The sequence below is a fragment of the Hibiscus syriacus genome, unplaced genomic scaffold (genome assembly GCF_006381635.1).
Source record: "Hibiscus syriacus cultivar Baekdansim isolate YM2019G1 unplaced genomic scaffold, ASM638163v2 tig00110020_pilon, whole genome shotgun sequence".
In the NCBI taxonomy this organism is placed as follows: Eukaryota; Viridiplantae; Streptophyta; class Magnoliopsida; order Malvales; family Malvaceae; genus Hibiscus; species Hibiscus syriacus.
The window spans coordinates 3,527,482-3,540,118 of NW_024062568.1; the positions used below are offsets into that span (position 1 = coordinate 3,527,482).

A 12,637-nucleotide genomic window follows, 5' to 3' on the forward strand; every position below is an offset into this window, starting at 1 on the left:
ACCGTTAAAGTACTGGAATATGTACAAAGCAGCTACTTTATTGAACCGTTAAAGTACTCGAATATGTATATGTATGTATGTGCTTATGTAAATTTGACCTTTTAAATGTCGTAACGGTAATAGTATTAATCGAATTAATGTTCGGTCTGATTTTAATTATAATCTTAGATTTACTGTTCATCAATATTATAAATAATAAATAATAGTGCGAACCGGAATGAACCAAGTTCACTCGAGACACATATTATTGTCCAAGACCAGACTGAGTCAGGCCGGTCGAACTATCCAGTTGTAATGTGTAGACTTATATTGGATTACGTTAACTTGTTTGTTATGGGCTATATTGGCCCATATACTCCAAGCCTACAAAGTTTATATCTAATTACTTTTTTGTATAAGAGTAAATTTAGCCGTAAATGTTTACACTCTTTATAAAACTGACCCTGCTTCGTTTTTTAGCTAAATCTGACCCTAATTTTTTAATAATTTCAGAGATGACAATCCTTGTGATAGTCTACATGTAATTTAGGTTAATATAAAACTATTTGTTTTATATGTCATGTTAATAAATAAATAATATTTAAAAAATTTAAAAATTAACCCATATACTCATAAAGTATATATGAATTGTCACATGGAATTTTATGTAAACAACGTTAGAAATTTAACGATTTGCTTGTTTTAAAAATAATTACTCAATGTTTTTAGAGTTTGAGCCTTGAGGGTCAAATTTGACTCTTCATAAAATATTTAAAATCAAAGTTAACTAAAAGGACCAAAATAAAAAACAAAAAAAAAGAACTAAACGTCATTAGTTTTAGGGTAAACTACTCAAATGACCACTAAACTATGAGTTTAGTGTTAATATGACCACAATACTTTCAATTTTGACAATATGAGACATAACTATTTAAGTAGATTCAATGTAGCCACTTGTCGTTAAAAAGCAGAAGGCATAGCTGATGTGGTTGTTATTGACTAACGGTGAGTAAGAGGTCCACATAAGCTAAATTGTATGTTTTTAACGACAAGAGACTACATTTAAACCACTAAAATTGTTATGTGGTCATATTGCCAAAATTAGAAGTATGGTGGTCATATCACACCAACCGTATAATTTAGTGGTCATTTGAGTAGTTTACCCTTAGTATTAATTAAATGAAAAAGGGTCATATTTGATTGGAGTAAGGGCCAAAGTTATCATGTTTTCATCTTATACCCCTTAAAAGAAGTCTTTGGATTTCTTTTAACATGGAGAAGAAAGTTTCTCAAAAAGTAATTTTCTATAGTTTTTTCAACATAAACCGATTGAAATAAACCATGTGCTGAAAAAGGTGTGTACATAAAATATCTCTCAAATCGTTTAATTAATTCAAAAGTCACTTTTTTAATTTCAATTTTCAACTCATACCAATAATTAAAAATAAACAATGTGCTGAAAAAGGTGCATATTCTTTAATCGTTTTGTTCAAAGTTCTACGATCTCTCCCTTTTTTTCATTTCACTTTTCAATTCATACCAACAATAAAAAATGTATTTAATTAAGGATTATTATTTGATACACTGTCAATTTAGATAATCTTATAAATAATATTTAGATGATATTAAATATATTTTTAGATAAATTAAAAAATTAAAAAAATATTTTATATTAATTTTTTAATAATATGGAGTGATAAGATAATATTTATTCAAAAAAAAGTAGTCAATTGGTTCGTGTAAACACCGATCAGTCATAATTATTTGAATTCAGGTCTTATAGGAGAATAACATTCTTTTTTATCACTAAAGTTTCTCAATAGATATTGATTTGATATCATTTAAATATGACTTGTGAAATCATAATGTATAAAACTCTAATATGTTCCAATAATAAAAGAGCCATTTGACACAAGTTCTTCAATCAAAATGATTTGGCCCGATTAACAAGTTTGACAAAGTCGCGTAATAATTTTACTTTCAACCTACGAGCACGTTACTATGGATTAGTGAATTATTAAAATCATGTCAATTCTTGTTTTTCTACAATAAAAAACTCTAAAGACTTTGAGAAATTTTTGTTTCACAAACTTCCTAAACATGGCCAAACACTTAGGGTTATTCATCTTTCTCACAGTGATATTAACAGTTTCAAATTTCAAACACGTCGAATGTAGAGTTCTCAGTCGCCGCGTTCATCGACAAGGTAAGTAACAAATGTGTTTCTGTATATCTTTTAATTTTTTTCGAGTTTATTTCGAGTTCTTTGTTCATGTATGTGTCAAACTAATTGAAATTAATGATATGGTTATTTGTCAAAATCGATATTAGGGTATGCAAAATTGGCCTCCCTAGGAGTTGTGTGCAAATGTTGTGATGGTGAGGGAGGTGAATGCAGAAGTTCATGGGATGCTTCTTATTCTTGCCCAAAGCTTCAATGTCTGCCATGGAAGTACCAGTTATCAGTCTAAAAAACCCACCACTATCTCTTGGACTACCAAGATACATATAATTGTTTAGGTTAAATAAGTTTCAAGTCTTTGTACTCTTTGTATATTTGAAATTTAGTTTGTCTACTTTTTGAGTTTAAAAACTAAAGCTCAATCTTTAACATTATTAAAAGTGTATCATACCCTCTCTGTTCCTGAGATGATTATGCTTGAATACACTCGAACTACTCTTACAACAAAATTAAACATAAATTTTGAACTTACTTTTTTGAAATAGTCTAAGGTTATTACGAGATAGTATATGTTCATAATTTTTTTATCTATTGACAATACACACATCCTACAGGTGACAGATCCACAAACAAAATAATAGGATCCAAAACAAATATTATAATATTCATTAAGAAAACAAATTACATAATTCAAAATCAAAAATAACAGTACATAAAAAAATTGACATTAGCTAAGTTGTGTATGAAAAAACAAAAAACAAAAAAGATGAGAAGTGAGAAACGGGAAAGCAATGGGTGTTTTAAAAAGTAAATTTTTAATATTTTATTCAATATTTTAAAGAAATTATAATAAAAATAAATAAATTCAGCTTACCATGTACGTTATCTGGCACAAGGTTCAATAATGAGTTTTCAAAAAATTTATAATTAAAAAAAATAGAATAAAAGTGTAACAAAGTTTATTATAAGAAATTACAAATTCAGGATATCAAATGAAAGAACTTTATATTTTTTTTGGGAAGCATAAATTATCATATCTTTAACTATTAATTATAAGGGCTAAAATGGAAGTTGAGAAAACTTTGAAGGGTTGAAATGAAATTTGACCACATTTATAGGTTGTCAACCCTACTAAATAGCCCATAGATTCATTGGACTGTATTCTTTTCACGATTATTGCACTCTTTTCCTTCTTTCGTTGTTCGATTTAAGTTTTAATTTGAATCAGATGTAAAAGAGAATTTTCAATTCGAGGCATCTTTCTAAAAGCTTGCGAGAATCATAGACATATATGTGGAAAAATATGAAAAGTTAGGGCCATGAGAGAATTAGTTGCAAATACATGCATGACAAATTGTGATAGATTCTAAATAGCTAAGAATGTTCTTGTTCACTTTGTATGCAATTTGACCATTGGATCAAATTCCTAAATGTGAGGTTTTGAATTCCTTGAACAATTCGTGTGGATTGGTAAACTAATTCCAATTGAATTGGGAATTAACCACAACCATTTATTACTTATACTTTGACTCAACAACTATGGACATTGTGAATCTAGAAGGGTTTTGATGATCTAGAATTCCTAAACAACATTAATCCTTGTCGGGGTTTAAAACTATTTATTTCGATAGAGTTACAATCCAAAAGAATAATCAAACTGATAATTAAATTTAGATCGGAACAAATCTAAACGTGGATCACACATAGTAAGATTTAAAACAATAAAAAGCTACATTCAAATACACATAATATATTTACATCATATATGATGAAACTCAAGTTTGAAACCTAAAATTCACAAGGGTCAACCTTACTATTAAACTAAGCTCTCATTTAGGGATACGTATGAGACTCATACTTGATGGGTTCTAACTTGATCTGAACCTAAAAGGTTAGATTTTTTTAAAAATCAGATTTGGGTCGGGTTTTTTTAAGAGTGAGGTCAGATTGAATTCAGATTTAAGATGAAATTATCCCATCCAAATCGAGATAATAATATAAGTTACCTTATATATTTAGGGATAATTGTAATAATATCCCTCTCTATTCTTTTTTCTAATTAGGTCCTTATTTTATCGAATAAAAATAAGAATTATATATGTATATATTTGTATCAAGTCATGTAGGATGCACTTTTTTATCCCATATATCATATTAACTTTTGGGTCCGTGAATCCTCCTTAAATCATAGTCGAGTGACAAGTGAAGGAGTATAATACTTGGGACAGGTTCAGATAAACCAAAAACTCAGCTCAACTCGACACATATCACCCCTAGTCTTGTTGGTCATATTCCTTAAAAACAATTATTTGATATACAAACTATATAAAATTTAGAGTCCACATATATGTCGATTTAAATGTCACATATTAAAATAACCTTAAACCCTAAACTCTAACTCAACCCTTAAACTCTATAATTTATAACCTTAAACTATGTAACTTATAACCTTTCTCTAATGAGACAAACACGTCAATACAATCATATTTATCGAATTTAAACTAATATATGGTAATCTTTGAATCCATCAAATGGTCTTAGTGATAAAAGGGAATATTGTTCTCCTTAGAGGTCCTAGATTAGAGTAATTGCATCTATAAGGTGTGTGTTGTCAATTAATTAAAAAAATTCTGAACAGATGCTATATTATAACTATATCAAACTATTAAAAACAAAATATATGGTAATGCTTTAGTAAGTATCATACATCATGCATGCACTTGAATATTTGCCTTAACTAATCCATACAGCATCTTTGAACAAAGCTCAAACTTCTTCCCTAAAGAACTAAAACAAGCAAAAATAAAAGCAATGATTAATCATGTTCCCACCTATTTTTCTGAATTTTCAGCAATTTGCTTAATTTTTGTGGATGGTTTGAGCCTATCTAGTCCCCATCTATGCCCCAAAATCAATGAAAACATCTCATTGTACTTCTCACATGTTAAAGGGTTCTCCCTATACATTAATTTAGGAATAAGAATCTTATGATAGACTTCAACAACACAATTTTTCACCTTTGATGTGGATTTTACGATGACCAAATGGATGACGAAACTCAATAATAAACTCGAATTTTCGTGTAAAATATTCGTTCATGCACGATGAGTATAGTGATTGTTGTATCCGTATTAAATTTATATATTTTATTGTTTTATAGTTATATTTTGAAAAATTAATCTTTAATAGTTTCATATAAGTTTTTTTATATTTATATAATATTTTCATATTTTTGTTTTGATTTTTTTTACAAAAATGAATAAAAAAACATTTGATAAATATTTTAACTTGTTAGTTAAAAGTTGCACATTCTACAGAACTTATCCTTCTCTATCCAAAAGGAACCTAATTGACAGATCAAATCAAAGAAAATTCCGAAATTTCAATTTTATTTGACTGGGTTTGTGTACAATATTTGATATGGTAGAATTTTTAATTCCAATAACGGAGTTAAAAATTATCACAGGTCTTTTTTCTACTTTTAAAAATGATTGATAATATTTTAATCCTTGATTATTTTAAATATATATATATTAACTTGTACATATTTTTCATCTCTTTTGACTTGTAATTTTTTTTAATAAATTAAATCAACTGGTAAAAAAAATAAAAGATTTATTAAGCTATATCAACTATTTTATATTTAAGTAAATTATGCTCTTAACCATCATCTATTATCTCTTTTTTATTTTGGTCATCAAATTGTATTTTTGACAAAATCATCACTAATGTTAACTAGAATTAGAATTTGTTATAATTTCATAAAAATATATATGTAAATGTATCAAATAAAACCAAAGAAAAATAAGATATCACATGCATGAACTAAGTGACCTTACTAGTTAAGTTATTGTTGTTATCTCTTGAGGATCCGAGTTCGAGCACCACATATACAAGGTATGAAATTTCAATGTAAAATAGTTAAGAGTCTCATGAGATTCGAACCAATGACCCTTTCATCTCCCAACAACAACCAATTTATTTTTATTTTCTTTTGGTTTTGTTCGGACTAAGAGGGTGTGGACATATGTCGCCACCTAATGAGTATGAATAAAATTATTAAAAATGACATGTAGATTGTTGATTATGAGATATAAAATAACATGAAAAATATCAGATCAGCATCGTCATTATTTTTTAATGACTAAGGATCAAATAGTTATTTTTTAATGACTAAGGATCAAATAGGAAAAAAATATAACATTAGTGTTGATTTTATTAAAAAAAAATAGTTTTGTGACTAAATTGAAAAAAAAAATAATGTTAGTGATTCAAATATTATAATATTAGAAAAAAATCTAACAAATATTTACTATAAGGTGATTTTTTTTATCTAATTTATTTTATTCACGATGCCATATTTTAACATTAATCTTATTTAAACATCATAATGTTGATATCTAAAAAGGAATTGTTTGTTTATAGATTTTCCCCTCAAACCATATATTTGGTCATTGATTCTTCAAATATTTGTTGGGAATATAAATAGATGGATTGCTGTAATATGTTCATTGCATCGCATAAGGGTACCCTACCGATTCTTCTTAAACCCGAAAAATAAATAAATAAATAAATAAATAAATGATGTTGAAAAGACTAGGGAGTCAAATGTTCATTAGTTACATAACAAAGGGTATATTCCACGCATCAACTTGAGACCCAACTAGCATTTGTCCATTTTTTTCACATTATGAATATACAAAGAAAGATATATACCTAACTCATTAAATTGTCTCAAAAATTAAAGAAAATATTTTTTTTTTAAAAGTAAGTTCGAACAATTATATTTATAGAGTATATGTGCGTTGTCAATAACTAAAAAAATATTATGAACATATAATACCTTATAATTATATGAGATATTCAGATAAAAAGAATGGATTTAATTGAAAAATTATCAAATAATCACATGAGACTATTTAAATAAAAATATTTAGATATAATATTATTTAATGGACTTAATTAGGAAAATATTGTAATTGAGATCTAGGGATCAGTAGGAGTTCATTCGTTAATTAAGTTCGATGGTTTAAAATTTTAAACTATAAAATTATCAATATGCTATGTGGTATGTGAGTTTGAATAAAAAAGGGTAAACTATATTATATACCATTAGACTTTAGACAATGTATTATTTATACCATTAAATTTTCAATTGCTTCAATTATAGCATTAAACTTTGGTTTTGGCTTCAATTATGCTACTAAGTCATTAAATTTTAATGGCATGATGACATTGATAGATTTTTTTTGTCACCGTGACCATTTAGAGAAAATAGTATCATTTTGTTGGGATTATTGTTACTCAAAACGAAATCATTTATATGCATTGAACTTTATGATTGTATCAATTTTGTCATCAAACTTAAAAAATGTTTAGTTTTAATCACTGTTTTTTTTATTATCACTGGCAACCAATCGTCGCCCGTCATCAGACTCCATTCATGACAATATCATTATCAAAATGTTTGCATTTCACTTCTATTTCTTCTCATTGTATTGATTTTCCACAAAACCTATTCAAAACCGACGAAAATTCATATAAAGGTTAAGCATGATAATACTATGATCTCCTCTGATGGTTGTCTAATGAGTCTAGTTTTGAGTTATGTTATTCGTCTTCTATAATAATGCTTCTCACCCCTCTAATTTTTGAACAAATACCCTAAAGTGCTCAAATCCGAGAAATCCCCCAAAGCCCTAAAAATTATAATTTTTTGTTTATTTTCATCAATTTTTAGTGGGTTTCATATATAATAAATCCTAAAAGAAGAGAGAGGGGTGAAATGTGAATATTTTTATATCAATCTTATCGTGAATGGTGACCAGTGACTGACAGTGTTTCACTGTTAGCGACAATCGAAAAAATGTAGGGCCTACAAGTGAAATGTTTAAAATTTTAGTGGAAAAATCAATACATCTCTAAAGTTCAATGTCTAAAACGATACCGTTTTGTGCATCAATAAACTCACCAAAACGATATTGTTTTGTCCATGTCATCTCGTCGTTTGGATTTTAACGGTCTAGTGATACATGCAATTAAAGCCAAAACCAAAGTTTAGTGATATAACTGAAGTAATTAAAAGTTCAATAGTATAAATGATACACTATCTAAAGTTTAATGATATCTGATGTAGTTTACCCTAAAAAATAAACCTTAGAATAAAATCTTAATTAACATTATATTTCTAATTGATTCAAGATAATTTTAAATCTTCATCAACAACGTACCAATTCAACAAATATTTTATGTCTTTTATTATATACTCATGCTATCTTAACTCTTACAGCATGTCCGGGTTCGATGTTTCCTAGATGGCTTTATAAATAGCTATAGACGGTTCACCATCTTCCCCCATCTGCAGTCTTCACGTGCTCTATAAGCCTCTCTCGCTCTCACCTTTTTCCATCTGCATCTGCCTTCTCCGCCTTTGTTTTCTTTCTTTTTTTTTCTTTTTATGATAGAACAATCTTATCCACTGCCAACCTCCATGTTCCTGTCTGGTCTCTTTGTCTGAGAAACGTTTTCTTTCATTACATCTTTCGAAGATTAGTTTTGTTCGTTGGTTGACAAAGAAAGCTTTCAATTCCCTCTTCTTTTTAAAGTTTTCTCCTTTTCTTTTTATATGGAAAACAAAAACCAATCGACTGGCTCTTCTTCAACTTTGCATCATCTCCTTGCTCCCAAGGATCCTTCTTCTTCTTCATCTACAACAAGTGCGATTCTTGGGAGCATTTTCCCACCTCCTACCAAGGTAAAATTACTATTTAGGATATTTATTGATATTCAATTACGGTTCACCTTTTCTGTTTTGAACGGTGACGAGTAATAATATTATTTCTTTCTTTTCTTTTCCAGGTTCCAGGAAGGGACTCCGATCACTCCGGAATTGGGGGTTCATGGGATAATCATCATGGAAAATTTGCAAATCCAGGTGCAGTCTTGTTTTAGATAATTCCCAATGTTTATTTTCTTCTGGTTCTTTCAGAACATATTGTGAATATTGCACATGTTTTTGTCTCGGATCATGCCACAGATGGAAAGGGACAAAGCAGTGGCACAACTAACAAAGACAATAACTCATCCTTTTATCATAACGAAACGGTGGAGCCTACCTACCTCAGCTCATCTATCTACTATGGTGGCCAAGAAAATTATTCTCCAAGGAATAAAACCACAGGAGCACCCCACTACGTAAGTATAATAGTAAAAACACACATACACGAACACAATTTTATGTTAAGAAGTGCAAAACTAAATCATTAATAAAATAATATAAAAAAAAAGTTTAAATTATATAAAAATTTAAAATTTTGAGACTCTCTCAATCCATTCCTGGACACACAACCAATGTTCCTTACTTGATACCACTTTATATGCCAAATTTGAGAGGACATTGTCTTCTTTTTCCACAGTTCAAAAAGGAGGGGGAAGATGATGATCCAAATGGGAACAACTCCACTGGTGCTTCAAGAGGGAATTGGTGGCAAGGTATCGGATTAACGACATCTATATTACTCAAACTCTTCATTTTTCTAAAAGTATCTATGTAAGATGGAATAGTTCTTTAATCAATTATTCTCTTTGGTCGAGCAGGCTCACTGTACTACTAACATCTCAGGCAGCCCAATGCTGTAAGGTATAAATATCAAAGTTCTGAGAATTTTCATCTGATCTAGCTCTGATTAGGTCATGTTTTTGAACCATTTTGCAGGAAACTGCATCCTGATCAACCTTATAATTACCATGAAGAAATAAGCCGGTAGATAGCTAGCAGAAGTGTAGAAGCTATTTGTGTGTGTGTGTGTGAAGGTATCTAGGTCAGAGTGTTTGTGGAATCTTGTTGTTCTACTTTTATTTTCACTAACTTCTAAATCTCCGGTGTACTGAATGATGCTATATGGGAATTTTGCCCACATGGGAATCTATTAATACTATATGTTCACATATATATATTGATTTTTGTGTGTGGATTCTTTATTTTTGTTTTAAAGTATTTCTACCCAACACTCACGGTTGGGGTGTGTATAAAGAATGACGGAATAAAAAGGGTAAGTTACACATTAGTACATAAACTATTAGTTTTGATTCGTTTTAGTACTTATACTTTCAATTTTTTTTAAAATCATGCCTAAAATTTACTTTTTGTTTCATTTTAATATCTCGTCATAAAAATTTAACGCGTTTAGTACCTAAATTATCAGTTTTGATCCGTTTTAGTACCTAAATTTTCAATTTCAAAACTTAAGTATGATTTAGGTACTAAATTTGTTTTGGTACCTAGACTTTCATTTTTTTCAAAACTTAACAGTTGGGTACTAAAATGAAACAAAATCTAAGCTTTAGGTATGGTTTTAAAAAAAAATTAAAAGCTTAAATACTAAAACGGGTCAAAACTGATATCTTAAGTACTAAATGTATAGTTTACCCTAGACAAAATTATACGCGAACGATAAGTATCAAAGGCATGTAATCCCAACTTTTCCTAATTTCTCACTAGCATAGATGGATCAAAGGAGAATAGGTGAGGACAATCGTCTTTCTGAAAATTTTAAATTTTATATATTTTAGATATATTTTTATATTTCTATTGAAAGTTTATTTTTATCTTCTGTAATTTTATGAGTATATTTTTATTTAAAATTTTATAAATTCACTCCTAATAAGATCATATGTCCATCCATGACATCAAGCCCACTTTTTCCACCTAATGCTTCATCCATAAGCTGCCAGCCCAATCTTACATTATACCACCTGACACAACTCAACCCGCCTAGGATAAATTCTAAATTTCAACACTCAACTTTTTCCATATTCTTATTTTAGTCATTAAAATTTTATAAATTTCCAATTTTCTCATTGAATTTTTAATTTGATCCTATTTTGGTCACTCTAACATTAAATATTGAACATTATTATAACTAGATATTTGTATTTTTTAAATAATGGAAGAATTTCAAAATAATTGTTGTTTTTGTGAAAAGAATCATAATTTTGGATTCTTTTTAATTTCTCGATGATGGAGCATTTTCTTCCAAATTCCAACTGTGTGAAGGTGGAGAAAGATGAAACGAGTTGTATATAATGAGTTCATGCTAATCGGATGGTAAAAATTGTAGATCAAAGTGGTTTAGGTCTTCATGAGTTCTAGGTTTTGGGTTGAGTTTCACTAGTTTTAAAGTGAATTTGGTAAAAATCTAAATTGATTGAGTTGGAGGAGATGATGAGATAAGTTTTTCGATGTCTTGAGTTGAAGAATACGCTAGAGAATGGACATTTCGATATTGGCGTGACACAATGATGAAATTGTAAAACTTTCATCTTTAAAGGAAAAAGATAAAATAAAAAAAAAAGGAAAATGGCGTTGATGACAAGTGGATGTTGTGTCACCAAAAAAAAAGTCATGGCCTCTATGTAACTTGTTCATTTCTAATTTAACGCTCTAGTGACCAACATATAAGTAAATCGAAAGTTTAATGAATAAATTGAAATTTTTTAAATTAGTGATTAAAATAAGAATAGGATAATTTTTGAATGATGATATTTATAAGAGAAAATAACCTAAGTGACCAAAAATACCTTATAATATACGATTTTAACCAACTTTTTTTGGATTTGCCAAAATGGCCAACTAAATCGCAATGCGATCGATAATTCGCAACGCGATCTCCGGTATCGCAAATCAGTTTCCAGATTCGCAACGCGAACTTCGACTATCGCAACGCGAACTTCGACTATCGCAATGCGAACTTCGACTATCGCAATGCGAACTTGGACTATCGCAAAGCGAATATGTAAATCGCAATACGATAGTCGACTATCGCAACGCGAACTTGGACTATCGCAACGCAAACTTCGACTATCGCATTGCGATTTACATATTCGCATTGCGATAGTCCAAGTTCGCGACCCGACCCGACCCGAGACGAGACGAACGGCGGCGGCGGCGGCGCGCGAGAGTCCCCCTTGTTCTCTATCACTCAACAAGGAAGTGGGAAAGCCAAGCCTTAAATACTTTTCCCAATAGTATTTCCAATACTATGTGGGATTGAGCATTACCAACACTTGTTTCCAATACAATGTGATTATTCAGGAAACAATTAACAATCATGCACCTTAAAACAACTGAATCAGCAACCAATTGCATTAGTATTATACGATTAAATATGTCATAATTAAAAGTCAATCTACAATCAATCGCGATTATTGCAATTTTAAGCAAAACATTCAAAAATAATATCACTATTTAAGGCTCAATCCCATATAGTATTGGGAACAAGTGTTGGTAATGCTCAATCTCACATAGTATTGGAAACACTATTGGGAATGGTATTTAAGGCTTGGCTTTCCCACTTCCTTGTTGAGTGATAGAGAACAAGGGGGACTCTAGCGCGCCGCCGCCGTCGCCGTCTCGTCTCGGGTCGGGTCGTGGTCGTGGTCGTGGTAATACGTGTCTTCGACACATCCGCGCAAATA

At 29.8% G+C, this 12,637-nt stretch overlaps 1 protein-coding gene across 1 annotated transcript; it reads left to right on the forward strand.

The window, feature by feature from the left end:
* The first annotated feature begins 8,640 nt into the window (after window positions 1-8,640).
* Window positions 8,641-10,110, forward strand: LOC120213035. The gene is made up of 6 exons (XM_039211185.1): window positions 8,641-8,915; window positions 9,020-9,095; window positions 9,198-9,355; window positions 9,577-9,652; window positions 9,758-9,800; window positions 9,876-10,110. Exons 1-5 carry the CDS (start codon window positions 8,787-8,789, stop codon window positions 9,772-9,774), a joined length of 456 nt encoding a protein of 151 aa, XP_039067116.1. The 5' UTR covers window positions 8,641-8,786; the 3' UTR covers window positions 9,775-9,800; window positions 9,876-10,110.
* Window positions 10,111-12,637: the final 2,527 nt, after the last annotated feature.

Excerpts from the sequence above, each read along its gene's own strand:
- LOC120213035 (XM_039211185.1), top strand. The coding sequence starts at position 8,787 with ATGGAAAACAAAAACCAATCGACTGGCTCTTCTTCAACTTTGCATCAT. Across the intron at positions 8,916-9,019 it reads TTTTCCCACCTCCTACCAAG|GTTCCAGGAAGGGACTCCGA; the intron begins GTAAAATTACTA and ends TTTCTTTTCCAG. Across the intron at positions 9,096-9,197 it reads TGGAAAATTTGCAAATCCAG|ATGGAAAGGGACAAAGCAGT; the intron begins GTGCAGTCTTGT and ends ATCATGCCACAG.